Source organism: Ammodytes marinus (genome assembly GCF_949987685.1).
Source record: "Ammodytes marinus genome assembly, chromosome: 8".
NCBI classification, from domain to species: domain Eukaryota; kingdom Metazoa; phylum Chordata; class Actinopteri; order Uranoscopiformes; family Ammodytidae; genus Ammodytes; species Ammodytes marinus.
This window is the reverse complement of record NC_137212.1, coordinates 32,728,666-32,754,880: the sequence shown is the minus strand read 5'-3', so window position 1 is coordinate 32,754,880 and position 26,215 is coordinate 32,728,666. Positions and strand designations below refer to the sequence as shown.

Genomic DNA, 26,215 nt, shown 5'->3' with positions numbered 1-26,215 from the left:
GAGTGCTTAATCACGGGATTACTATTGGGAATAGCCGAAGAGAGTGGAAGTGCGGCGCTTAAAGAGGACCTATTATACTACTTTTCTGGTCTTAATTTCTTGTTTTACACTGCTATAGAGCAACCTGACACGAATCACATCACAAAAAACTATGTAGATTTTCGGGAAGCTCTTTCTCTTATTTTGGCGATCCAGCACGTCCTGTCAACACTTGAGTGTGTGTGCATCGGCCATCTCCGCTCCCTCCGCCTGTGCTTCGGCAATCTCCGCTCCCCTCCCCCCCTCCTGCAAACCCCACTCCGTTGTGATTGGTTACCTTCCTTCCGGAACACTTTCAGTGGCGGGAAGCGCGAGCATGGACCTATAAGGGCGCGAGGCAGACGCGAACAGGGAAGTGACAGCATTACCATACATGGAAACATCCGCGTGGTGACTTCACAAAGTTACATGCGACGTCACAAAGTTACAAAGGGTAGACCACTTTGAACACGTGACTTCTCGACTGGCTAGAATAGTGTTTAGTGCTCTGCACAGACACCCCAGACGGTCAGCAGGGAATACGTCGAAATGCATGTAAGTCATTATTTGATAATTTAGTATGGTTAAGCATGACTATGAATCATCATAACAACGTTTATAGGTCATAAAAGTCAAAAAGCATCATAGGTCCTCTTTAAGAGGGCAGATAGAGACAATGGGCTAACAGCGCTGGACTCCATTGTTACCCATACTGGGGCTGAGTCGTCAAGGTGAAAATGCACCTTGAACGGATAATTACACTAAAGAACGGATATTAGCAGCCCAGTAATAGTATTGGAAGTTAGGGAGGGCCATTCCGCCTGTTTGTTTTGGTCTTTGAAGAAATGCTTTCCTTAACCGAGGGTGTTTACCATTCCAAATATAATTTATCATTAAAGAGTCAAGGGCCTGAAAAAAGGATTTGGGGAGAAAGATGGGGAGACATTGGAATAGATATAGGAACTTTGGGAGTAATGTCATTTTGATTGAATTTATTCTACCTATGAGAGAGAAAGCCAGAGGAGACCACTTCGATAATATTTGCTTCGCCTGATCCAATAATTTGAGGAAGTTCGATTTAAATAGGTTTTTAAAATTTCTGGTAAAACATACCCCAAGGTAACTCAGATGGTCTGTCACCACTTTGAGTGGGAGAGCTGTATAATCAAGTTTAAGAGCTTCTTTATTAATCGGAAAGAGTTCGCTCTTGCTCAAGTTAAGTTTATAGCCAGAAAACTGACTAAAGACCTCCAACACAGAAAGTGCCTCCGGTAAAGAGGTGGCTGGCTTGGCGATAAACAAAAGTAAGTCATCGGCGTATAATGATACATTATGTTCAATTCCTCCTTTCCATATCCCCTGAATCTGTTTGTTACCTATGATGGCTATCGCAAGTGGTTCGATTGCAATAGCAAAAAGGAGCGGGCTCAAAGGACAACCCTGCCGGGTCCCACGGTGCAGATCAAAACTACTTGAGTAACGGCTGTTTGTTAATACTGAGGCAGAAGGGCATGCATATAATAATTTAACCCAAGAAGTGAAAACAGGACCCAAACCGAATTTCTCAAGGGTGAAAAACAAATAATTCCATTCTACTCTATCAAATGCTTTTTCAGCATCCATAGAAGCGAGGCATTCTGATTCAATATTTCTGGGGGAATATAAAATGTTCATTAGCCGGCGGATGTTATAAAATGATTGGCGTCCCTTTATAAACCCAGTTTGGTCGGGGGATATGATAGAGGGGAGAACATCCTCCAATCTGTGGGCGAGAATTTTAGCAAGTATCTTCACATCCGTATTTAATAGTGAAATTGGTCGGTATGATGCACAATCTAGAGGATCTTTATCCTTTTTTAACAACAGGGAAATACAGGCCTGGTAGAACGAAGGCGGGAGTTTACCTGAGTCAAATGAGTCTGAGAATACTGAACATAAAAAAGGCGATAATTCGGCTGAAAATTTCTTTAAAAAGTCAGATGGAAGTCCGTCTGGACCAGGAGATTTGCCTGATTGCATAGATGTTATTGTTGCAATAATTTCCCTCTGAGTAATAGGTGCCTCAAGGCTATGTCTCAGGTCTTGAGAAAGGGAAGGCATGTTTAGGTTACTGAAAAAGGTTTCCATCACCGCTGCGTCTACTGTACAATCAGAACTATACACATTTGAATAGAATGTTTTGAACTTTTCGTTTATCAATTTCTGATCTGATGTTGTACACCCACTGTCTGTCCGTATTCCAGGGATGAGTTGCTTCGCTCTAAATCCGCGCAGTTGATTGGCCAGGGGTTTGCCAATCTTGTCACCATGCTCGTAAAAAGTACTTCTGCTCCTAAGCAACTGGTCAGCAACCTGACGAGAGGAAAGAAGGTTGAATTCTGTCTGAAGTTTTAAACGTTCTTTGTAAAGTTCAGATGAAGGTGAATTAGCATATTGTCTGTCTATGTTCAGAATCTGATCAGCTATTTCAGTTTGTTTCTGTTTTGTACACTTATTTTTGTATGCTGCAAATGATATAATTTCACCTCTCAAATAGGCTTTCAGGGCTTCCCAAATTGTTGCATTGGACACATCTGGTGTTTTATTTATACTCAAAAGTTTTAATATGTGTAGAGATGTGTGAAAGAAAACTCTCATCTGTGAGCAACAATGGATCCAGTCTCCACTGTCTTCTTGTATACTCAACGTCAGAGAAAGCCAGTTGAAGGAGCAGAGGAGCATGATCTGAGATCACAATACTTTCATAACTGCATGACTTTAGGTCTGACATCAATGAATTATCAACAAAAAAATAATCAATTTGGGTGTAAGTGTGGTGGACATGTGAAAATAATGAATATTCTCTTCCTGTGGGGTATAAAAACCTGTATGGATCAGAGAGGCTATAATCAGCAAGGAATGATTTGATATAACCTGCAGATCTGCTAAGAGTGGCAGGTTTGGGGGAAGAGCGATCTAAGACTGGATCTAGATAACAATTAAAATCCCCACCAAGAATAAGAGAATGGGAATAGAGATCGGGGAGTTGAGAAAAAAATCTCTTAAAGCTCCCATATTATACACTTTTCGGTTCTATTATACACCATATTATATGGTCTTAGTGGTCCCTAATACGTTTTTCTTTAATTGTTTGCTGAAAAAAACTTTCAGATAATTTATTGTACTATGCTGATGTTCAGCTAATCTCACAATGGCCTATTTTTTAAAAAAGAGTTGCAGGTCCCCTCGTAAATATACAATCTTTGAGCTCCCCCCGCCCCCTGTCCGGAAGCGAAGCCAGATACGCCTCGCCCTCTGTCTGTCAGGGCCGTGGACCAATAAGAAATAGGGGTGTGGGCTGCACAGTGGAAGCTTCTGGCTTTACGGTTTGTGAGGTCAGAAAAGGGGATAATTCTGACTGGAGTGTTTTTGGGGGGAGGGGTGGGGGTTTCAGAAAAGGGGAGAGTGAGAAAAGGAGAGATTGTTATTTTTTTTGATATTTTGGCAGTCTCTAGGCACACCGTGGACGCATGGATATGTTGGAACACATTTAAAAAGTGCATTTAGCATAATATGGGACCTTTAAAGAATTCTACATCATCGACGTTAGGCGCGTAGACGTTGGCCAAGATGACTGACTTATTGTAAAGTTTGCCTGAAACAATAATAAAACGTCCATTTTTGTCTGATATAATGTTTGAGGACTCAAAAGGAATATTACTATCAATAAGGATAGCTGTGCCCCTGGCTTTAGCCCTGAAATTAGAATGAAAAAATTGTCCACGCCAGCATTTACTTAGTCGCCCATGGTCAGAGTCATGTAAGTGGGTTTCTTGAAGGAAAACTATTCCAGCCCTGAGCCGTTTTAGATGGGTTAAGACCTTACCCCTTTTCACTTGGTGATTTAGCCCCTTGACATTCCAACTAATTAAATTAAGATTGCCCTTCATCTAGCTCAGTTATAGTGAGAATAAAAAGAGTTGCTCCGATAACAAAAAGAGTAGCAAAATACAGAGGAAAAAAAAAACACAAAAAAAAGTTAAACACAGATACCTGAAAACACAGCAGGTGATAACCCATCAGCTAAACCCCCAGTTGACACCACCCCATCCCACCCAGAACCCACCCCATATATTGCTCTAAACAGCAAACCCCGAAAGACCCTTACTAGTCTCACAACAAACATTCCAAGCCTTAACTTTCTAGCCTGTGCTAGCTTCCCACATAAGTCTTGTACAATTCACCCCATAACAGCTAGTAACACTATGAACAATTCAGCAAACTGTCAAAATGACAACACACTAAACAAACATACCGTGCTCAACCAACAAATTCGAAATAAAAAAAAAAGGCGTGAGTTAGACAATCTGTCCAAATGGCAAAAAAAAATAAAAAAAAATAAAGAACAAGACACGCTTATCTAGCCGTTTTAAAATAGAGATACAAATAAAAAAAGCGAGTGAGCTAGACAATACGTCAAAATGACAAGCAACAAAAATGTCACGTTCACCCAGCTAATTTACTCATTTAAAAAAATAAATAAAAAATTGCGTATAGTACCATCAGTCTGAGAGTTTGGCTGGGGATATGAAAAGAGCATTTGTCCACATTGTATACTCACAGCAGGCAATCGTATTTACTACGGACTCACACCCAGTGTAGATATGTAGTTTGATGCTTCAGAGACAGACCGCAGCCACTTTCTCTCGCCGCTCAGGAGAGTAATGCGAAGCCTCGCAGGGAAGAGGAGAGAGGGACGTAGACCGTGCTGATAAAGCTCAGCCATGACCCGCTTGTATTCAGCCCGCTGCTTCACGACCTCCGCGCTGTAGTCCTCGTAGAACCGGAGCTTGTGGCCGTGATACTCCAGCTCGCCCTGTTTACGTGCCTCTTTCATGATCAGGTCTTTAGTCTGGTATCGGTGAAAGCGGATAACGACGGATCGCGGCCTCTCATGCACACATCTGTCTGATCTGTTCTTGATTTAATACCTTTATTCTCACATTTTTGCTGTTTCTTTAAATATGTATGTATTTTATTAGTTTGTATACATTTTCAATTATCACATTTTTTTTCTTTCTGTTTTTTTTTTGATAACTATAACGTTATGACATTTTTAAATCATTAAGGTGGAGGCTCAAAATAAGCCCACTGTGTTTTTTGTCTCTCCCTGCACTGTATTCGTCTGTGGTTTAATTGTGCAAATAAAAAACCTAAAACGTAAACCTCACTACAAGTAATACGCAACTCAAATCAGATTTCTAGCTTTCTAGAGTTATTTTTTTTGATCAACAGATAAGAAATGGTAAGTGCTAGGACTGTAACAATATGTCTATCGAACCGAGAATCGCGATACACAGAGCCAAGATCCCGCATCGCGGTGTGAGAAGGCAGAATCGTGTTTTTCTTTTTATTTATTTTTTTAGGCTTAAGTTTTGGATAAAAGATTTGGTCAAGGAAGCTGTAGCTGTAAGTGTTTATTTGTTTTCAAACTTGATTTTTGGTTTACAGCACAGTTCAATATTTTTAATTTTTCAACAGCATTATTTTGTTAGAGAGAAGAGAGAAATGTTATATGTTTGCTTATTTATTCATTCATGTTGCTTATATCGTTCTTTGTGTTCAAATCTGTTCAGATTATTTGTTATTAAATGTAACATTCAGTTAAAATAATAAATAAATAAAGTGCTTTTCAAATTTCACAAATCGTATGTATCGAATCGTAGGTCAAAAATCGTGACACAAATCGAATCGTATTGTTACAGCCCAAGTAAGTGCATATGGACATGAGGCCTGCAGGCTGTTTTGGTTGGGTCTGCACCATATCTCACAATGCCTGACGTTTCTAAAAATTAAAATAGATGTATTGGTTTCATAATGAACCTTCATAATGAACAGTATCCACTGCAGTTATCCTCCAGTCCAAACACAATCATATCATTCTCAGACAGCAAAGACTAACGTCAATGCAGAAGTTATCACTGATAATTACTGGCAGAGTAACTTTAGCTTAAGATAAGATAAGATAAGAAAAACTTTATTGTCTGTCACAAGTGACAGAAATTCATCTTTGACAGGGCAGGTTCAATGTACATAAAATAAATAAATACATACAAAACAGAGAGTCCCAAACAATGACAATAAATAAATGCCAACAAATGCAAGCAGTGCAAAGGGGTGACTGAGTGGAGTGAGATATGTTGCCTATTTGTGACTGTTCAGTGTGGTGATGGCAGTGGGGATGAAAGATTTTTTGTAGGTGTTTTTCCGTGCCAACGGGACCCTGTAGCGTCGACCTGATGGCAGTAAATCAAAGAATTGGTGGAGGGGGTGGGTGGGGTCCTGTGTGATTGTATTGGCTTTCCTGAGTACTGACCGGGTGTACAGTTGTGGTAGGGGGGTTTGGGGAGAGCCAACTATTTTGCCAGCCTGATTTACTATACGTGCAAGTTTTGTTTTGTGCTTGACAGTGAGGGTGTTGTACTAGGCTGAGATATTGAAAGTGAGTATGGATTCAATGAGTGAGCAGTAAACCACAGTTAAAATGTCCTTGCTGACATTAAAAACTCTGGGCTTCCTCAGCAGGTGGAGGCGCTGTTGGGCCTTCCTGTATACAGAGTCAGCATGATGTGAGAAGGACAGTGATGTGTCCAGCTCTGTACCAAGGTATTTAAAAACCTCAACCTGTTCAACTGGCTGACCGTTGATGCTGAGTGGTTGAAACATTTCCTGTGAGCTCCGTGTTCCCCTGCTCCGACAGCAAAGCTCCTTTGTTTTGTCAATGTTTAGTTCCAGCGATATTTCCTGGAAACTTGTGGCCAAGGTGTTCACTGTCTGATGGTAGTCGGACAGTGCTCTTATGTCCGTCAAATGGGCTACCAAGGCCATGTCGTCTGCATACTTTAAAAGAGTCATTCCTTCTCCACTGCACAAGATGTTGTTGGTGTAGACAGAGAAGAGAATGGGGGATAAAACACAGCCTTGGGGGAGGCCAGTTTTTAAAACCATTTTGCTGGATTTAAAACCATTCACCTGCACTTGTTGTGGCCTGTTCTGTAGAAAACCTTTAATCCATAAAATCAGTGTGGGGTGGACCTGAAGCTCCACTAGAAAGTGCAGCAGTGTGAATATGTGTACAGTATTAAAAGCAGAGGAGAAGTCCATAAATAAAATCCTTGTGTGGGGGTGTGATGAGTCCAGCTGTCGGGTCACAGTATCCAAAAGGGTCAGAGTTGCATCTTCCACTCCTCGTTTAGCCTCATAGGCAAACTGGAGTGGGTCCAGTCTTCCTGCTACCATGCTGGAGAGAAGGTCACCTACAACTCTTTCCATACATTTGCACAGTACCGATGTCAGGGCAACTGGCCTAAAATCCTTTGGGTCCTTGGCATGTGTCTTTTTGGGAATAGGAATGATGGTGGTTTCCTTCCACTGGTGGGGAACAAAGCTTATATCCAGAAGGCTCTGAAAGAGCTTGGTGAAGACTCCACTTAGCTGAGTGGAGCAGGCCTTAAGCACTCTGCCTCTGAGCCTGTCAGGGCCAGGGGCTTTGTGTGGGTTCACTCGGCTCAGAACAGAGGCCACCAGCTCCTCATCTATGATGACAGCCTGGTGGGATGGACTGGGGCTGGGGAGGGTCCAGCTTGTTGGTGTACTGCTGCTGTTGAACCTGCTGAAGAAGTTGTTAAGTTGCTCTGCAAAAGAGGTGGGGTCTGAGCAGTTGATCCCTGCAGGTTTGGGGGCTCTTCCCATCATGATGTTTAACCCCTGCCATGCCTCCCTTGCATTACCAGAGGTGAGTTTGGCTTCAACCTTGTCCTTGTAATTTATTTTGGCCATCTTAGCCTTCCTTCTGAACTCCTTCTCTAGTTCCTTCACCCTGTGAGTGTCACCGTCCAAAAAAGCCTTTTTCTTCTGGACCAAACACATTTTCATGTCCTTGGTGACCCATGGTTTATTGTTTGGATGTATTGTTATTTGTTTAGTAGGAGTGACAGTATCCTCACAGAATAATATGTAAGAGGTGATTACATCAGTCAATGAATTAAAATCATTCCCACAATCATTAAAACACGAGTCCCAATCTGTCAATTCAAAACATCCCCTCAATGTTTCAGAGGTCTCCTCATTTCGAACATGAATAGTTTTTTTTAACTGGTACTCCCCTTTTAAGCTGTGACCTGTAATTTGGCAGCAATAAAATAACATTGTGGTCAGAACGACCAATAGGAGGACGGGCTTTTGAAATGTATGCATTTTGAATGTTACCATAGCATAAGTCCAGTATATTATGCATTCTAGTGGGGACTGTAACATATTGCTCCAGGTTGGGTAGATGTGTGTTGATGTCACATTTGTTAAAATCCCCCAGTAGAAATACTGGTTGATCAGCAGTTTGACTGACAGCCCTGTTGTAGCTGTCTGCTATGTGTTCAGCAGCCATTGTAAAATCAGGTCCAGGTACATATACTAAAATCACAGTTATCTGGGAGAATTCTCGAGGTAAATAGTGCGGTCTAAAGGACACAGTCATTAGTTCATAATGCTTGCAGCTCTGAGTCTCTCTGACAGTGAAGTTGGTTGCCCAGTTGTTATTGACAGCTATACAGAGCCCGCCCCCAATCGACTTCCGCGTTCTCTGTACATCCCTGTCAAAGCGTATAACATTAAAACCATCCAGTTTAAAATCCACATCTTCTGATAGCCATGTTTCTGTAAAGCAGAACAGACTTGTCTGCCGATAGTCCGAATCCGAACTCACGAGTGTGGACAGCTCGTCAGACTTGTTTCGGAGCGATCTGACGTTTGACAGGGTTATGGCAGGTAGAGGTAGTTGGCTTCCTCTTCTACGCAGTCTGTTACGAATCCCTCCTCTAGACCCTCTTTTCCTCCGTATTCGCCTCAGCTTGTTTCCACGGATTAGCTCCGGAGGTATCTGGTTTGTGAAGAGGGACACCTGCGATGGCTCCAGGTGAGCGCGGCTCAGCCCCAGCAGCTCCTCCCGCAGATAGACGAGCCTGCCCGGGTAGGCTGCGAATGGAGTTGCCGGTCCAGAAAAAAGTCCATACACAGCATAAACTCACGATCATGAGCCAAATGCACGCTAGGTATAGCACTGTTGTTGATGACATCTTGACAAACGTAAAAACAACACACGATGCACACAAGAAACTACGAAATGCACAACAAAAACCTGAGCCCTGTCGGGAGTCGCTCTGACGCAGCGCCCCCCACTTGTTAACACGATGTAGCAGGGAACGTTAACGAATAGTGTTTCTGACTCTCGTCGACTCACCTTAAAACTGTGCGCTGTTTAATTACCAGAGTTTTAGATAGTTTCTGAGTCAGAGAAGTTGACTTCAACTCTAACACATCCGGTAGTCAGATTTTAGTCTTTCAAAATATGACGGTATGCTACTGTGACTCCTGCAATTTTTAAAGTTAACCAATAGGGAAGTTGATGCCATGCCCTCTACCCAAAATAACTCTGTAATAAATGCAAATATGTACTTATATTGATTTGTACTATTCATCAAAAAATGTGTGATTGTGTGTGTGAGATGGTTGCATCCACACCTTACGTTCTAGAGTTTGGCTTGGTCGAAAAAGAGATTAGATTTTTAAATATTCTATGTATCATTCACTGTATTCTATAATCAATATTTTATATTTTCTAAAAAAATAAAGCAGCTAAACACTGGTAACCACTTTTGCTTAATTTATTTGGGCTGAAATGTTTTGCTTCGTGGGTGTGACTTGTCTCTGTGTCATCACTACTCAGAACTATACAACCATTGTGTTTAATATTTTTTTCCTAAAGTAAAAAATGTTTTAGAACACAACATTTTTCATGGATCTAACCTCTTCATTTAGCTCTGAAAGTGTACCAGATTGATTATTTTAAATAAAGAAAAAACCCATTCTTCAGGTGAGGTGCAGCCACCATAGTCTCCAACACATCTGATGTACTAACTGAAGCCCTAACCTGTTGGCCTGCTCCATCTCCATCTCCACAGCCACAGCTTTTTCCTGGCTCCACTGTTGCTTGACGCTCTCCGTCTTGTGTCTGCGTCTTGCTGCCCGGCCCTCCTCTCCCTTCTCTTGGACTATGTCGTCAGTTGTCTTGGGGCTCCCGAGCTCTGAGTCAGGCTTACTCTGCAAGAAGCAAAATCAACACAATTCACAAATACATTCAACTAGCTCTATGTACAAGCAACAAGGCTAAATCCAAAGATCTCAGGTGCTGCAAATGGCACATCTCCAGATATAATGTTTGGGTTGGCCTTTACCAAAAAAATCCCTTTTCTTGTGGCACTTGTGGATACTTTTGAAGGAAGTCCACTTCTAGGCAGATGTTCAGTCACTTTTAAATCTCTCCATTTGTAGATGATTTACCTCACAAATGGAGCTAAAACTTTTTTTTAACTAATTTATAGCTGTCCCCAGACAAATGTGCAACACCAAAACTCTATTCCTGAGATCCCCTGAGATGTTCCTTCCCTTTTGGCATGTCTGACCTGTGTGGGTTCACTTTGGTGGGCCTAAACTGACCTGGTTTCACCAAACTGACCTGGTTTTATCTCTCTTTTATCTAGTGCCACCCATGTTCTTCTCTAAAGATCTCTCATTACATTGGTCCATTTCATTACTCAATTTGGCCCACCTGATTGTGTTTACCTGCTCGATTTAAGCAATGCAGCTCAGGGTTCACAAACTTTTGCACATACAACTGTTAGCAAATCATTTGTTTTATCTGTTTGAACAATTGATTTCTGGAAAAGAAAAATGTTGAATTGATAAACAAACATCTGTTATTTCATTAGACAATCACTTTAAGGTTTATTTAAAGTAAATATTTTACAAAGATTGAAGGAAAATTTTCTTAAAAAAGGCCTAACAGATCTAATGGTTTTACCTGCAAAGCTCACAATGACAAAGTCACCATCATCATCTTTCTGGCCATCTGAACTCTCATCAGTGGTGTCGTTAAGTGGAATGGAGATGTCAGTCTCTTCTGAGCTACTGTAGACAATCACTTTCTTTTGGTGACCAGCGTATACAGCCATACCAATGGCAAAACTCTCAGAAGTTTACTTTGCACTAGCTGCTCCATCCTTGTAGAACCAACTGCCACCTGGCCTATGCGATTCCCCCTCCATTTCTGCCTTTAAATCAAGGCTCAAAACCCATCTGTACACCCTGGTTTTTCCTCCCCATTAACTATCTTACCTCTGCACTACTATCTTTGTTTATATGTGGATGTCTGGGGTTTTATGTCTTTTATTTTTATTTTTGTTATTGTTATTTTACCTTCATTTTTACCTACTGAATGCGCTATGTTCAGCACTTCGGACAGTACAAAATGTACTTTTATAAATACATTTTACTTACTTATAACTCACCCTAGGCCCTCTGGCACAAATCACCCCAACCCCAGAATTTTGGATAATAAGCATGATGCAACAGTTTAGGGCTGACATTGTGCTAACTATATAGACACAAAGTGTAGTATACTAAAGTACTAAAACATGTGTCAAATGTTTTCAAACGTGTCTATAATTGTTCCGACACAATAATCAAAAAACCTTGATCATGGAAATTTTACTTTGAAAGACGAAAAACTGTTTTTTAAGCTTAAATGTGCTTTTATCTTGTGCCATGTTTCTCCCTTCTTTACAGGATGAGTCAAATGGATGGCTCTTCTTAAATATATGGTCACATATATGGTCACATTTCCAATTTCTTCAATGGTTTTCTACAAACAAGGGGTGGCACAACTTCCCCACCGGCACAACTCACCCCACTCTCGCCTATATGACACTTGTTATCTTCTCACGTCGTCCAAAACAGTGTGTCCACAAAGAAGGGTTCAATCATTCATATGCAATAAAACCTATTAAAAATCTACTTTAATGATTAAAAATACCTTTTTTCATCAAAAGCAACACTAAATAATCTCTCATATCAATAAAAACTCTACAACACATTCATGTTTTATAAGGTTTCTAAGTGGTGGGACACTTTTTGTCACCACCGTCAGACAATCCATTAAAATGAAATAAAATCAGACAAAATAAGGGGCAGCTGTCACTATGAAGGACCTCTTGTCACATTCTACCTCTGCAGAGTACATTAGAGTCAGACAGGCTCTGATAAGTGTTGTAGTTTTATAATATTTTACATTCCAAATCTTGAAAGTCCTGCGTCACAACCATGTCAACACAGACTTACAATTTTCTGAAGAAATGTTTCGATGATTTTATTTTACTTGAGCAGTTCATACTAGCACCTATCATCAACAGAAAAACCAAATGGCTACTAAATAAACTCCATTTGTTTTGTTTAAGAAACGTTAAATATGTCAACTCCGTCAGATTTCCTGTCTGACGGTGGTGACAGGCCAATGACGGAGTTGAGATTCAATGAGAAGGCGGTTTTAGGTGGTTTTCAAGTTAATATAATTATATTAAATATTGAAATAGGGTTTAGATTTTCTAATACTGTATTTATGGAAACTCTAACGATCTTCTTTTGTCATGGATGATTCTTAAAAAAGTACAGGATGATATACAAAATGAGGCGATTTGGTGTGAGTCTGTAAGAGCAAGTATGATTGAAAGACTGTAATGTGAATCTTTAATTAAAGCTCAACCAATAACATGTTCATAATGATATTTCATAGCTGTTGAGGAATGGTTGGTAAGATGTAAAAATCTAACCAGTCACCTAACATAAGAATGTGTTTTGAAATTTGAAACACATCTTGATTGCTGTTAATTTGAAAGTAACAATTCTATTACACAGTTCAACTGAAGAACATAGAGGAAAATCGATATAAAAAATGTATATTTATATACATTTTGAACATATTTTTGTGGCCTCTGTCAGTCTTGGTGAACATTTGTGAACACAATACATTCATGGCTCTAGCATAAATTGAGGGAAAATTAATTTGTGTTTTTGGTGTCTGACGGTGTAGACACAAAATAAGGAATGGCAAGGTAAAAGACCATTTTGATAAAAAGGACAAAAGCTGGGAGGTTCTGTCAAAGCTTAGCTCAGTAGCTTAGTATATAATGGATTGGATTTATATAGCGCTTTTCAAGGCACTCAAAGACGCTTTACAGGGGTCCAGGTTCCATTCATTCACACACAGTCATACTCGTGGTGGTAAACTACCATAGTAGCCACAGCTGCCCTGGGGCAGACTGACGGAAACGTGGCTGCCATTCAGCGCCTACGGCCCCTCCGACCACCACCTCAAACATACAGCAGTCATATACTGTACATTCACACGAGGCAAGGTGGGTGAAGTGTCTTGCCCAAGGACACAACAACCATGACACAGGTGGCAGAGCGGGGATCGAACCGCCAACCCTTGGATCATTGGCCAACTCGCTTAACCACCTGAGCCACGATCGCCCACATGTTGGATACATACAGTATCTCACAAAAGTGAGTACACCCCTCACATTTCTTCAAATATTTCATTATATCTTTCCATGCGACAACACTGAATAAATGACACTTTGATACAATGTCAAGTAGTCAGTGTACAGCTTGTATAACAGTGTAAATTTACTGTCCCCTCAAAATAACTCGACACACATCCATTAATGTCTAAACTGTTGGCAACAAAAGTGAGTACACCCCTAATAAAAAATGTCCAAATTGGGCCTAAAGTGTCAATATTTTGTTTTGCCATCATTATTTTCTATCACAGCCTTAACCCTCTTGGGCATGTAGTTCACTAGAGCTTCACAGGTTGCAACTGGAATCCTCTTCTACCCATTCATGACGACATCAAGGAGCTGGTGGATATTAGAGTCCTTGCGCTCCTCCATCTCCCGTTTGAGGATGCCCCAAAGATGCTCAATAGGGTTTAAGACTGGAGACATGCTTGGCCAGTCCATAACCTTTACCCTCAGCTTCTTTAGCAAGCCAGTGGTCGTTCGGAGGTGTGTTTGGGGTCGTTATCATGTTGCAGTACTGCCCTGCGGCCCAGTTTATGAAGGGAGGGGATCATGCTCTGCTTCAGTATGTCACAGTACATGCTATAATTCAATGAACTGTAGATCCCCAGTGCTGGCAGCACTCATGCAGCCCCAGACCATGACACTCCAACCACCATGCTTGACTCTAGGCAAGACACACTTGTCTTTGTACTCCTCACCTGGTTGCCGCTCCACACTCTTAACACCATCTGAACCAAATAAATGTATTTTGGTCTCATCAGACCACAGGACATGGTTGCAGTAATCCATGTCCGTAGTCTGTTTGTCTTCAGCAAACTTTTTGTGGGGTTTCTTGTGCATCATCTTTAGAATAGGCTTCCTTCTGGGATGACAGCCATGCAGACCAGTATGATGCAGAGTGCGGCGTATGGTCTGAGCACTGACAGGTTGACCCCTCACCCTTTCAAGCCCTTCAGCAATGCTGGCAGCACTCATACATCTATTTTCCAAAGCCAACCTCTGTGTACGACGCTGACCACGTGCACTCAACCTTCGTAAACTGGGCCGCAGGGTGGTATTGCAACATGATAACGACCCCAAACACACCTCCAAGACGACCAGTGGCTTGCTAAAAAAGCTGAGGGTAAAGGTTATGGCCTGGCCAAGCATGTCTCCAGACCTAAACCCTATTGAGCATCTTTGGGGCATCCTCAAACAGAAGGTGTAGGAGCGCAAGGTCTTTAATATCCACCAGCTCCTTGATGCTGTCATAAATGGGTGGAAGAGGGTTCCAGTTGCAACCTGTGAAGCTCTAGTGAACTACATGCCCAAGAGGGTTAAGGCAGTGCTGGAAAATAATGGTGGCCACACAAAATATTTACACTTTGGGCCCGATTTGTAAATTTTTTCTAAGGGGTGTACTCACTTTTGTTGCCAGCAGTTTAGACATTAATGGCTGTGTGTCGAGTTATTTTGAGGGGACAGTAAATTTACACTGTTATACAAGCTATACACTGACTACTTGACATTGTATCAAAGTGTCATTTCTTCAGTGTTGTCCCATGGAAAGATATAAAGAAAAATGTGAAGAAATGTGAGGGGTGTACTCACTTTTGTGAGATACTGTACATATTTAATTTGCCTAAACATAGGGTTTGTATATTTTCAACATTGCAACCTGTTTTGTCCCACTTCTCAAGCATCACTGACATGCTTTTATTTCCAGTAGGATAGACCACTGTAATAGTCTTTTTTCATGCCTTCCTAAAAAAGTATTTAGAAAGCTTCAGCTCATTCAGAACGCTGCTACTAGATTTCGGAAATAAAAAAAGCAAAGCTTAACACATTACACCATTCCTAACATTTCTACACTGGTTGCAGATATGTCACAGAATTGATTTTAAGAAAGTGTTACTAGTTTATATATCACTTAATAATCTATAGGACCAAAATACATCTCCAACCAAATTCCATCCTACCAAGCCACCAGACGTCTACGCTCACATGGAGCCAGGCCACTAACTGTCCCTGGGATTAAAACAAAATATGGTGAAGCTGCTTTCAGCTGCTCTTACCTGCAATAGATGTTCCTGAAGACATTAGATCAAAATGTTGCTGCCTGTAAAACTAACATAAAGACCTTAAAGGGATAGTTCAGTATTTTGGGGTTGTATGAGGTACATAGGCATAGTAAGTGTGCTACCTTGTGGAGCTGATGGTCAGCAGTCATTTTAAGGAGTCTAGGGGAGATGTCGCTGTAGCAGAACATTGAACTGTTGCAGAGGGGGCCAGAAGAAAAACGTTTTTTTCTCCACGTGTCTCTTGAATCATCTGCAGTAGCTCCAAGTCGCGGAGCTGATTGGCAGAGTGATTCAAAAACAAAGGGCTGTCTGGCAGCCAACTAAAGCTGTGGAAAAAATCTCAGTTTAGAGTACAATTGAACAGATATCTAGGTTTAAGTTATTTGTTTATGTGGAGAAAAAACTTTTTTCTTCTGGCCCCCTCTGTAACAGTACAATTCTGACTTCTGGTACAACGACGTGTCCCCCATATATTATAGTGTATACAGTATATTTCTCTATCCACTGTGACTTTATTTATTTATTTGTTTATTTAGCAGGGACAATGCACAGCTCATTAGCAGTACCAGAGTTAGCTATAAGCTAATTTTCATCTGTAGTCCCTGGGCAGGAAACAGAGGACAACATATATGTCAAAAGGGAAACCTAACACTGAAGTATAAAAACAATAACACAATTTTACAACAGTAAAATACAACAACACAATACAAACAATAAAATCACAACATTAGGACACCACAACAACAACAACATCAACAACAGCACAAGACAACAGGGCATCACAAAATTAAGACAACAGTCTATGCATGATGGGTACATGCTTGGGTTAATTTCAGCCATGATTTCATCTTCATTTAAAACCAGCAAAGGTGTTCCACTCTCTTATCTTGCTTGGTACTGAGTTACAAGACTTTGTGGCTCTAACTGAAAAAACGGACATGTCAAACTCAGTGGATCTGTGCTGTACTACACATTCCCCTCTGTTGGACTTTTGGTTCTAGTTCTCCTTCCATTGTCTGAGCGCAGTGACTTAAACTCATTCAACAGAGGAGCGGCCAAATCGTGCATTATTTTATAAACTAAACATACACTCAACAAAAATATAAACGCAACACTGCTCCCATTTTTCATGAAATGGACTTAAAGATCTAAAATTCATTCCAGATTCCAGCTTTATTGGGGGTCTGGGGACTCAGAACCAGTCAGTATCTGGTGTGACCACCATTTGCCTCATGCAGTGCAACACATCTTCTTCGCATAGAGTTTACCAGATTGTCAATTGTGGCCTGTGGAATGTTGGTCCACTCCTCTTCAATGGCTGTGCGAAGTTGCTGGATATTAGGGGGAAGTGGTGCACGCTGTCGTATACGCCGGTCAAGCACATCCCAAACATGCTCAATGGGTGACATGTCCGGTGAGTATGCTGGCCATGCAAGAACTGGGACATTTTCAGCTTCCAAGAATTGTGTACAGATCCTTGCAACATGGGGCCGTGCATTGTCTTGCTGAAACGTGAGGTGATGTTCATGGATGTATGGCACAACAATGGGCCTCAGGATCTCATCACGGTATCTCTGTGCATTCAAAATGCCATCAATAAAATGCACCAGTGTTCTTCGTCCATAACAGATGCCTGCCCATACCATAACCCCACCACCACCATGGGCCACTCGATCGACAACATTGACATCAGCAAAGCGCTCACCCACACGACGCCACACACGCTAATGCAAACCAATTGTTTCAGCAGCTGTCTCAGTGGCTGGTCTCAGACGATCTTGGAGGTGAACCTGCTGGATGTGGAGGTCCTGGGCTGGTGTGGTTACACGTGGTCTGCGGTTGTGAGGCCGGTTGGATGTACTGCCATATTCTCTGAAACGCCTTTGGAAACGGCTTATGGTGGAGAAATGAACATTCAATGCACGAGCAACAGATCTGGTTGACATTCCTGCTGTCAGCATGCCAATTGCACGCTCCCTCAATGCTTGTGGCATCTGTGGCATTTTGCTGTGAGACAAAACTACACATTTCAGGGTGGCCTTTTATTGTGGACAGTCTATGTGCACTAATCATGATGTCAGATCAGCATCTTGATGTGGCACACCTGTGAGGTGGGATGGATTATCTCAGCAAAGCAGAAGTGCTCACTATCACACATTTAGACAGATTTGTGAACAATGTTTGAGAGAAATGGTAATATTGTGTATCTGGAATGAATTTTAGATCTTTAAGTCCATCTCATGAAAAATGGGAGCAAAAACAAAAGTGTTGCGTTTATATTTTTGTTGAGTGTACATCAGCAAGAAACACAAAACTTTCAAAGGTCATAAGATTATGTCTTTGAATTATGTTACAGTGGTGATATCTTAATGGCTTTTTGTCCAGTACTTTGAGTGTTTGTTTGTAAAGTGTTTGCAGTGGAGCAAGTGTTGTTTTTCCAGTTTGTGACCAGCTTGTAATACAGTATGAGATGCAGTAGCGTACCGTGGGGTTTCAGTCAGGGCCTTCAGTTGCGAACTCCAACCAACCCCCGACCAAAAATATGTATATATATTATTTGGATTTTGACAGGGCCAGCAGAAAAGGCCCTGCTGGCCCTGACGGCCCACCACTGATGAGATGTGTGAAAAAATCATGGAGTGCATGTAATGTTTTGCTGCATCTAGAGGGAGCTGGTTCCAAATGTACCTACAATTCCTTAAATTTAATTGACTCTATTACACACCTGCTTCACATGTTTCTTAAATGAGAGCTGCGAGTCAACAGTTATGCCTAAATATTTAAAATGTGAAACAGTCTGGATCCTTTCTCCATTAACAATAATATCATGCTGATTTCCATTTTTCCTATTATAAAAGTACATGTATGCTGTTTTACTGATGTTGAGTGTCAGACAGGACTTTGAGAGCCAATCAGAAATTTTGGCCATTGCTTCTGTTAATTTGGCGGCCACCTCACATCTGTTCATTCCATGTGCGAGGATGACTGTGTCATCTGCATACATTTGTATGTCCACTTCTGGACATACAAGTGGCAGATCATTTACATATAAGCTAAACAACAAAGGTCCTAAAATTGAGCCCTGCGGACACCAACAGGGCAGCCAATGAAAGATGAATCCCCAAGTCTGGTGCATTGTTTTCTTCCAGTGAGGTAGGACTCCATCCATTTCATTGTTTCCACAGACACATTCAAATCATAGATAGTAAATAATATGGATGTAGCATCCGGGCTGACCTCAGTTATTCACACGGCATCCAATAATCCTGGTTTGTGCGTGTCGCCATTTTGTGAGGGGGAGGGAGATAGCTGACGTATACCTCCGAGGCAAAGTGAGGGACAACGGGCGGAGAGCAGTCACTCAAGAGATCGCGGCAATACATTTTAACCTCCAAAAGAATAAAAACTAGCGTGGGCCAAAAAAATTCACCCCCCTCAGTGTTGTCATGGAGATATGACCTAAACATACAGACTAAAATGGTTTCGTGGCCCAGGCTGTAAATAGGTTTAATAATGCTGTGAAAACGGCATGTTTAACATTGGAGTCATTGAGAGATGACGGTCTTCTGCTCCCAGCCCCCAGTGGCACTTCCTGGTTACTACAGTTGTGGTCACTTCCTTATTGGATGCTGGTAAAAATCGCTGAGGTTGGGGCTTGATTCAAATTGGACACTTTTGAGAGCAGAACACTATGATAAACAGTATCAAATGCTTTGCCCAGGTCCAAAAATACCGCACCTACAGCACTCCCACTGTCAATATTTGTTTTGATTAATTTTTTTCAGATTTTTTTTTGGCATTTCCATGCTTTATTGATAGCGTAGAGGCAGAGTTGAAATGGGGCAGAGAGGGGAGCGACATGCAGAGAACGTCCGCGGGCTGGAATCGAACCCGGGTCCGCTGCTGGCCGAGGCCCATGGGGGGACGCCCTACCAACTGATTTTTTCAAAGAGATAGCAGGTTGCCATCTCAGTTGAATGATTTTTCCTGAACCCGAATTGCATGGGATGAAGTGAGTCTTGTCCTGAGTTTAAAAAGGCAGTTAGTTGTTCAGCTACCACTTTTTCAGCGATCTTTGATACAACAGGCAAGATACTGATGGGTCTATAATTTTTCACTTCAGTTGGTTCACCTGTTTTAAAAATTGGAACTACAACTGCAGACTTCCATGCATTTGGGAAGGTTGACTGTTTAAATGACATATTAACCAAATGTGCAATTGGAGTGCTGAAGGTGATTATTGCTTTTAATAAAAGTTGAGTCCCACTCAAACACATCTTTTGCCTTAAAAGATTTTAAAGTGCTTAGGATTTTTTAAATCTTTCCTTGAGGAACTTCAGTTATTTAAAAACCGGTTTGGTGTGTTTCGGTCCTGTGATTTGTTTAAATCTTGCACCAAAGGTGTGTGACAAATTCTGTACTGAGTCAAAAATATTTATTAAATGTTAGGGCAATTTCATTAAAGTAATTTGTAATAATTCCCTGTACTTTCAGTTCACGTCCGTGTCCTTGATTTTGCTTACTGTCAGTCTTTGTTAATTTATTAATATTCTTCCATATTCATTTGCTATTTCCTTTCCCTTCTTTAATAATAGTCATGAAGAAATTGGCTTTTGTCTTTCTTAATTCATTAACCACTTTGTTTGCGGAGATTTAAAAAAAACTTGTCATCTCGTCAACTCGGCAGTTTCTCATTACACCAAGGTAGGTTACTCTTAGCACGTCTGTTTTTAAATGGTTTGTTGTATTTTTCCTTAATTTTATTTACTGTGCATATGAAAAATTCACAAGAAGCTTCTAGATCATCTGTTTGTAGAACATCAGTCCACTCAATTTGACCAAGTTCTTCCTTAACCCATTGATGACGGCTGCTGCGCGATGCCACATTGTCTCTCCTGCCTGATGCTGCGTAACGCAGCATTGTTACTTTATCTAATTTTCATGGCGTGCGCAGCATAGAATGCACCGTCATTGGTTCAAATACACATGAGGTGGGTTTTGTTGATTTTTTAAGACCACGTGACCACCCAAAAGTTGTGTGGTTTGCCGAAAATCACGCCAATAAAAAAATAAAAAATACGCCAGCTGTGTCGGCGATACTGTATTACAGAACAGTTAGTGGCGTTTGATGCGCAGAATTAAGGTCTACTATATACTACTGACGAAAATCACAAAACACATTGCATCTATTTATTAACAATATTTATGAATTTAGGCTATATTTTGCTGCTCCAACTCAAATTCAGCCCAGCCAGGCGATAGTTAAGTTTCAGTTTCGTTTTCATCTCCGTGGTATACAGCCGTTTGGACCAGCTGATCGGCTCCCGACAGCAAGAGTCAGTCTGTGTTCCAGTTGTACTGGGAAGTCTGATTTATGGTGCCAGTGATAACTGAACTAAATAATAAAATAAAAATAAAGCTATCTTCTCCTTCCTATATCTGTCTATCTTTATCCCTCCACTACAGACTCAGTCACTACTATCCATGCTAAAAGGAAGCAGGATTATAACCTCATTTAGCACATTATTTTTAAATATTTTATATTATTTATTCTTTTTTTTTCTCCCCCATCTAATTTTGACGATTTTTTGAAAAATGTGTTGGTTTGTAAGTGCTAAAGGAGCATGTTTAAATAAAACCTGTGAATCTTAACGTTTAAATGTATTTTATTTCATGTTTCTATGTGCTACACAGGCTTAGATATTAAGGTTTTGGTAGACTTGACAATTCATACTATTTTTTCAGAAAACCCTCAGGCATTAAGGACATGCATCCTAGATTGCAATAGTCATCAATGGGTTAAATGTATTCATGTCGTGTTTCCTTATTCCATTGGGAGTGTTTATTTGTGTCTTGGCGATAAGTAAATTGTTTGTTTGTTAATTTCCTTGAAATAAGATTCATATTGTGATCTGACAAACCAGTAAGGAGATTAAATTTGGTGATTCTCTCAGGCTTATTACTAAAAATTAGATCAATTTGTGTTTTTGAAGAATTTGTGATTCTTGTCGGTCCACCTATTAATTGAGTAATTTCAAATTGATTTGTAAGTGCTTTAAGTTTCTTTCCAGTGTTTTTTTCTGCCCAGTTTAAATAAAAATCAACTAGAACTATACATTCTTTTTTAGTATCTAATTCTTTAAGCAGATTTTTGAAATGTTCATAAAACATAATGTCAGATGGGGGAGGTCTAAATACACCAATAACATTAAATGACATTTGCTGAGACAAGGTGATAGCTACGGCAATACATTCCATGTCATTTGCGCATGCCAGGTCAATCTGTTTACATTTAATGTCGTCTTTCACGTACATGAGCAGTCCTCCGCCCCTTCCTTCATTTCTGTCTTTTCTAAAAACATTGTAGCCAGGCATTGTGAAGGACGCTACAGGCGATGATGTGGTCAGCCACATCATCGCCTGTAGCGACTTTGAAGCTCCTTTTATTCTTCATCAACATAAATGTATTTTAATTAGTCTCTCCCACTTTTATTCATCTATTTTTCTCCCTTTCTCTTTTAAATAATTTCATGTAGAGCACTTAATCGCGTCTGTGTGTGAAATGTGCTATATAAATAAACTTGCCTTGCCTATTGTAATAAATCATAATATAGCCATTGATTAGGTTGCACACAGTTCAATTATGAAAGCCTAAATAAACTGTGGAGGAACTGACCAGAATGTCCCAGAAGCTCCTGCGGGTGCTCTTGCTGGTGGGTGTAGTGGACTCAGGTGTGCTGGTCCCGGGCATGGTGCTGCTCCCTACAGCTTGGGTTAAGGTGATTGGAGTAGGGCTGCTTTTAGAGACCCGCGAGCCACTACGCTGCCGCGGGCTGTCCTTCACTGCTTTCACCTCAGGCAAAGGAATCAGGAGTGCTGAAGAAACATTTTAGAAAGAGATGCCCATAAACAAGTAACAGGCAATCATATTTAAGTGAAGTGATGTGCACCTTTTAGGATGGTTTTTAGTCAGTTTGAACAGAAGGCAATTCTGAAAACTGAAAAAAACTAATACAAGGATTTATATTGTATGGAGGTGTTTTTATTGGATTGATTAGTGTTATATAGTGTTTTCCCCCCTACAGTTAAAGAAGTAACCATTTGGTGATCACCTTACCTTTAGTCTCTTCTTTCTGAACTGTTGTTGCTGGGCAGAGACAAAGAGGATTTGGCAAGACTCTAAGCTCCATGATCACATCACAGAGGGTGTGGCGCAGCGCCCCCTGCAGTTTATCACTTAGTTGTAAGGGGCTGACGTTGCCTTGTTCCCAGATGTCAAAGCGCACATACAGCTGGGGCTCTAAGAATAGACAAGCAGACACAACAGTGACAGGTATGCTTTAACACTCACTCACTTTGACTAAGGGGCCACTCACACTAGGGCCGCGGCCCCGTGCCAAAGCTCATTTGCATACTAAAGTCTAGAACGTTTGGCTAGTGTGACCACCCCATCCGTATTCCAGCACGGAACAGCCCCTTGGCCACGGCACACCTGGGAGAGGTGTGCCGTGGCCAAAGTACAGATGCTAATGAGATGACACGCGCACAAGCAAGCGCACAGGCGGAGTTCCTGACGTGAATTTATTAAGGATGCATAGTCCTTTAACGCCCGCTGCCTTACTAGTCGGCACCAGAATTGCCCACCACTTGGACTTGTAGCTACATAAAATGTGTGAGAATTAACGTGTGTGTAGGCCTAGGTGTGGGCTAATAAAAGAGGGAGAGAGCTAAATAGGTGAGCGCAGAAAGCAAAGCAAAAAGGTTTTCGTGTTTACTCACGTTCGTCAGATGATTTTTTTCTTTTTCCTCCCGTCAGCTGTCATAATACTGCCTTTACGCATGGCGGTGGAGACGAACACAAAACAACACACAACGGGACTCCGCGGCCCGGTGATAAGGAAACAGTAGCCTACACTAAGGTTTAATAAGAAACTTTATAAAGACACTTAAAAAAACGATCTCTGCCCATACAAAAAGTTCTGACTTGGATTTGATGGAGCGATCGATGTGTATAAAACCATCCGGTACGTATGGTCTGATGACGGGCCGTTATATTAATAATAAACAGCGTGCTGCACAAATATGAGACTGTCCACCACGACCTATTACGTCAAGGCTACATTTTAAAAAAAACAATAGCTTAAGGATTCTCGTTGCTCTAATGTGGAAGTGGAATATATGATGCAAATTTGGCCGGATGAAAATATTCACAAACAGTCGTATAGCCTACAAGTAGACTACGCTCCAAATCCTAAACGCGCACGGTGACGTAGGCAAGGTGCAATCGTGCCCAGACTACGAGCAGTGTGACCACGGGCCAGCGGGGGGAGTGGGGAGGGGGGAGGGGGGGGAATCGTGCTGAATCTTCCTGCAGCATGGAACAGGCAAACGGCCCTAGTGTGAGTGCGCCCTAAGTGCTCTACTAGTGTTGAGTTGACCTGTACCTGAGCTGACATTGATGGACAACACTTTATCCACAGTTGTCAGCTCATCAAAGTGCTGTGGGAGAAGTGGAAAGTTGCAGTTCTCCAGTCTCTGCAGTGTGGAACCCTCTTGGGCTGTAACCTGAAAGGAACGTCCATGAGCGTCCACAAACGAAAGGGCAATGCAGGCAATACCTGACAGAAATGGGGAATATGGCAAAATGAATAACAACCCGTTATAGAGGTTAAAAAGATGAAATTTGCATCTCATTCGGTTTTTTGACATCTACTACCTAATCACATATAGCCCCAGGGTTATTGGGGAAATATTCATTTGTATCCCTGGAAAATATAATATTCTGTTTAAATCGCTATGGTGTCTGTCACCTCTCCTTCTGTTAAGATACAGCAGCATACACAGCAAAAACTGGAGTGTTTAAATTTTGGGGTTAAACATTTCCGAGTTGATTTCAACTCCCCAAGTGTTTCTTTAAAATTTTTTGTGTTGATTAGTGTTCAGTGTTGGGGTTATTTCTCAGAGTTAATATTGTCAGAGTTGAATCAACTCAGATCAACTCTGCATAGATTTAATTTAGCTTCTCCCCTGCATTTCACCACTTCATTTGGAGACAAGAATACAAGTCAGCGCCAATCTTCTCTCCTCGTGCAATTGACAGGGTAAGTACAATAAGATTAAACTTACTGAAACAATTATAAATAGTTGCTATGAACTGCAGTCTTTACTGTGAAACATCTACAGAGAATACACTATTTGTAATGCCATGTTTAGGAGTCTGTGTTATAGCTTACTGGTAACTAGCTAACCCTCTTAACTAAAAAACTCGGCTCACATGTTTTTTAATGACGAATTTTGGAGTGTGTCAATGTTTCACTGAGTAGCACTTTATCATTGTCTGAAAACTAGGGGTGTCAAGCGATTAAAAAAATTAATCTAATTAATTACAGACTGTGATTAATTAATCTAAATTAATCGCATACTTATATGACACTTGTATGCCTGTTTATAAACAACTGTATAGGCTACCGTTCGTCTCTCTCTCTCTCTCTGAACTAGTGTTGTTTTTGGCGGCCTGTTTTAAGTTTAGTTTTAGTCTAGTCTTTGTGTCAAACTGTCATGTTAGTTTTTATTAGTCTTAGTCACGTTTAAACTCTTTTTAGTCTAGTCAAGTTTCAGTTGACAAAGTCTTGAGCTTTTTAGTCTTCTCTTAGTCAGAATTATCTGGGACTATTTTCGTCTAGTCTTAGTCAACAAAAACTGATGACATTTAAGTCTAGTCTTAGTCAATGACATTTGTATTTTAGTCTTTTTAGTAATGCAATTATATTTAACCCAGTTAATATAGTACAAGTACCTAGTATAGTACAGCCAAAATCTAAGGGTGTATTCACACATGGAAAGTCCGTTAGTTCACTTGCTTTGGTCCAGACCAAATAGAATTTGGATTTTTTTTTTTTGGTGTGGTCCACTTTCATATTGCCCCTTTTGCAAGTGAACCAGCATTACGAAGCAAAACCACACGTGATCTGAGGTCATTCATTCATTAGACAGACATTCTGGGGTGGAGAGAAGCAGGAAGAACTAAGTAAAAACTGTGAATTTATCATTGATATAATATGGGGTTAAAAATAATAAAAATGCCTACATCTAGCCTATAACTAAAGAAGAAAAACATCAAATTATTGTTGTTTCATATGGTTATAATATGTAGCCCTATGACAATGCCACGTTATGTGGCTTCTAGCCTACGATGTGAAACATAATTTTTACTGTATGTTTGCTGCTGGACGCGCGGCTCGCGTGAAGAATAGGCTCAAACTGAAACACAGCTGATTAAGCTGTGTATCAGCTGGGTGTCAGTTCGGCGCAGTTCAGCACCAAACTGACACGGGGACAGTATTGACGGTCCCGTTGGGAAGAACAATAAAAACACACACTTCATGCAAAGCGCAGCGTGAACCTGTTGGCACTGTAGGCTACGGGAGACGCTCCTCTCCATCTGATCGCTGAACATATCAGCATGTGTACGCCGCACGCGTCATTATCAAATGTAATATTTTCGCCCGGTCAAACCACAACTAATCTTCCTAACAATGGCGACAACAACACTTTCCCATAATGTGAAGCTGATGGCGATTTATTAAAAAAGAAAAGAAAGAAAAGGTGCAGTGCTTCCTGCAATTGGGTCGGATCGAGTCCGGCCAAATTCACACCACAAACGAACTGCAGCAGAGTGCGTTT

The 26,215-nt window shown here is 41.0% G+C and overlaps 1 protein-coding gene across 1 annotated transcript in view; it reads right to left on the bottom strand.

Moving 5' to 3' along the window:
* szt2 (SZT2 subunit of KICSTOR complex) overlaps window positions 1-26,215 on the bottom strand; it is a 480,200-nt gene that overhangs the window by 162,285 nt on the left and 291,700 nt on the right. Inside the window, 4 exon segments of the mRNA XM_080032888.1 lie at window positions 9,983-10,152; window positions 22,209-22,408; window positions 22,650-22,832; window positions 23,977-24,150. Of these exon segments, the coding sequence (XP_079889014.1) occupies window positions 9,983-10,152; window positions 22,209-22,408; window positions 22,650-22,832; window positions 23,977-24,150 (727 nt within the window).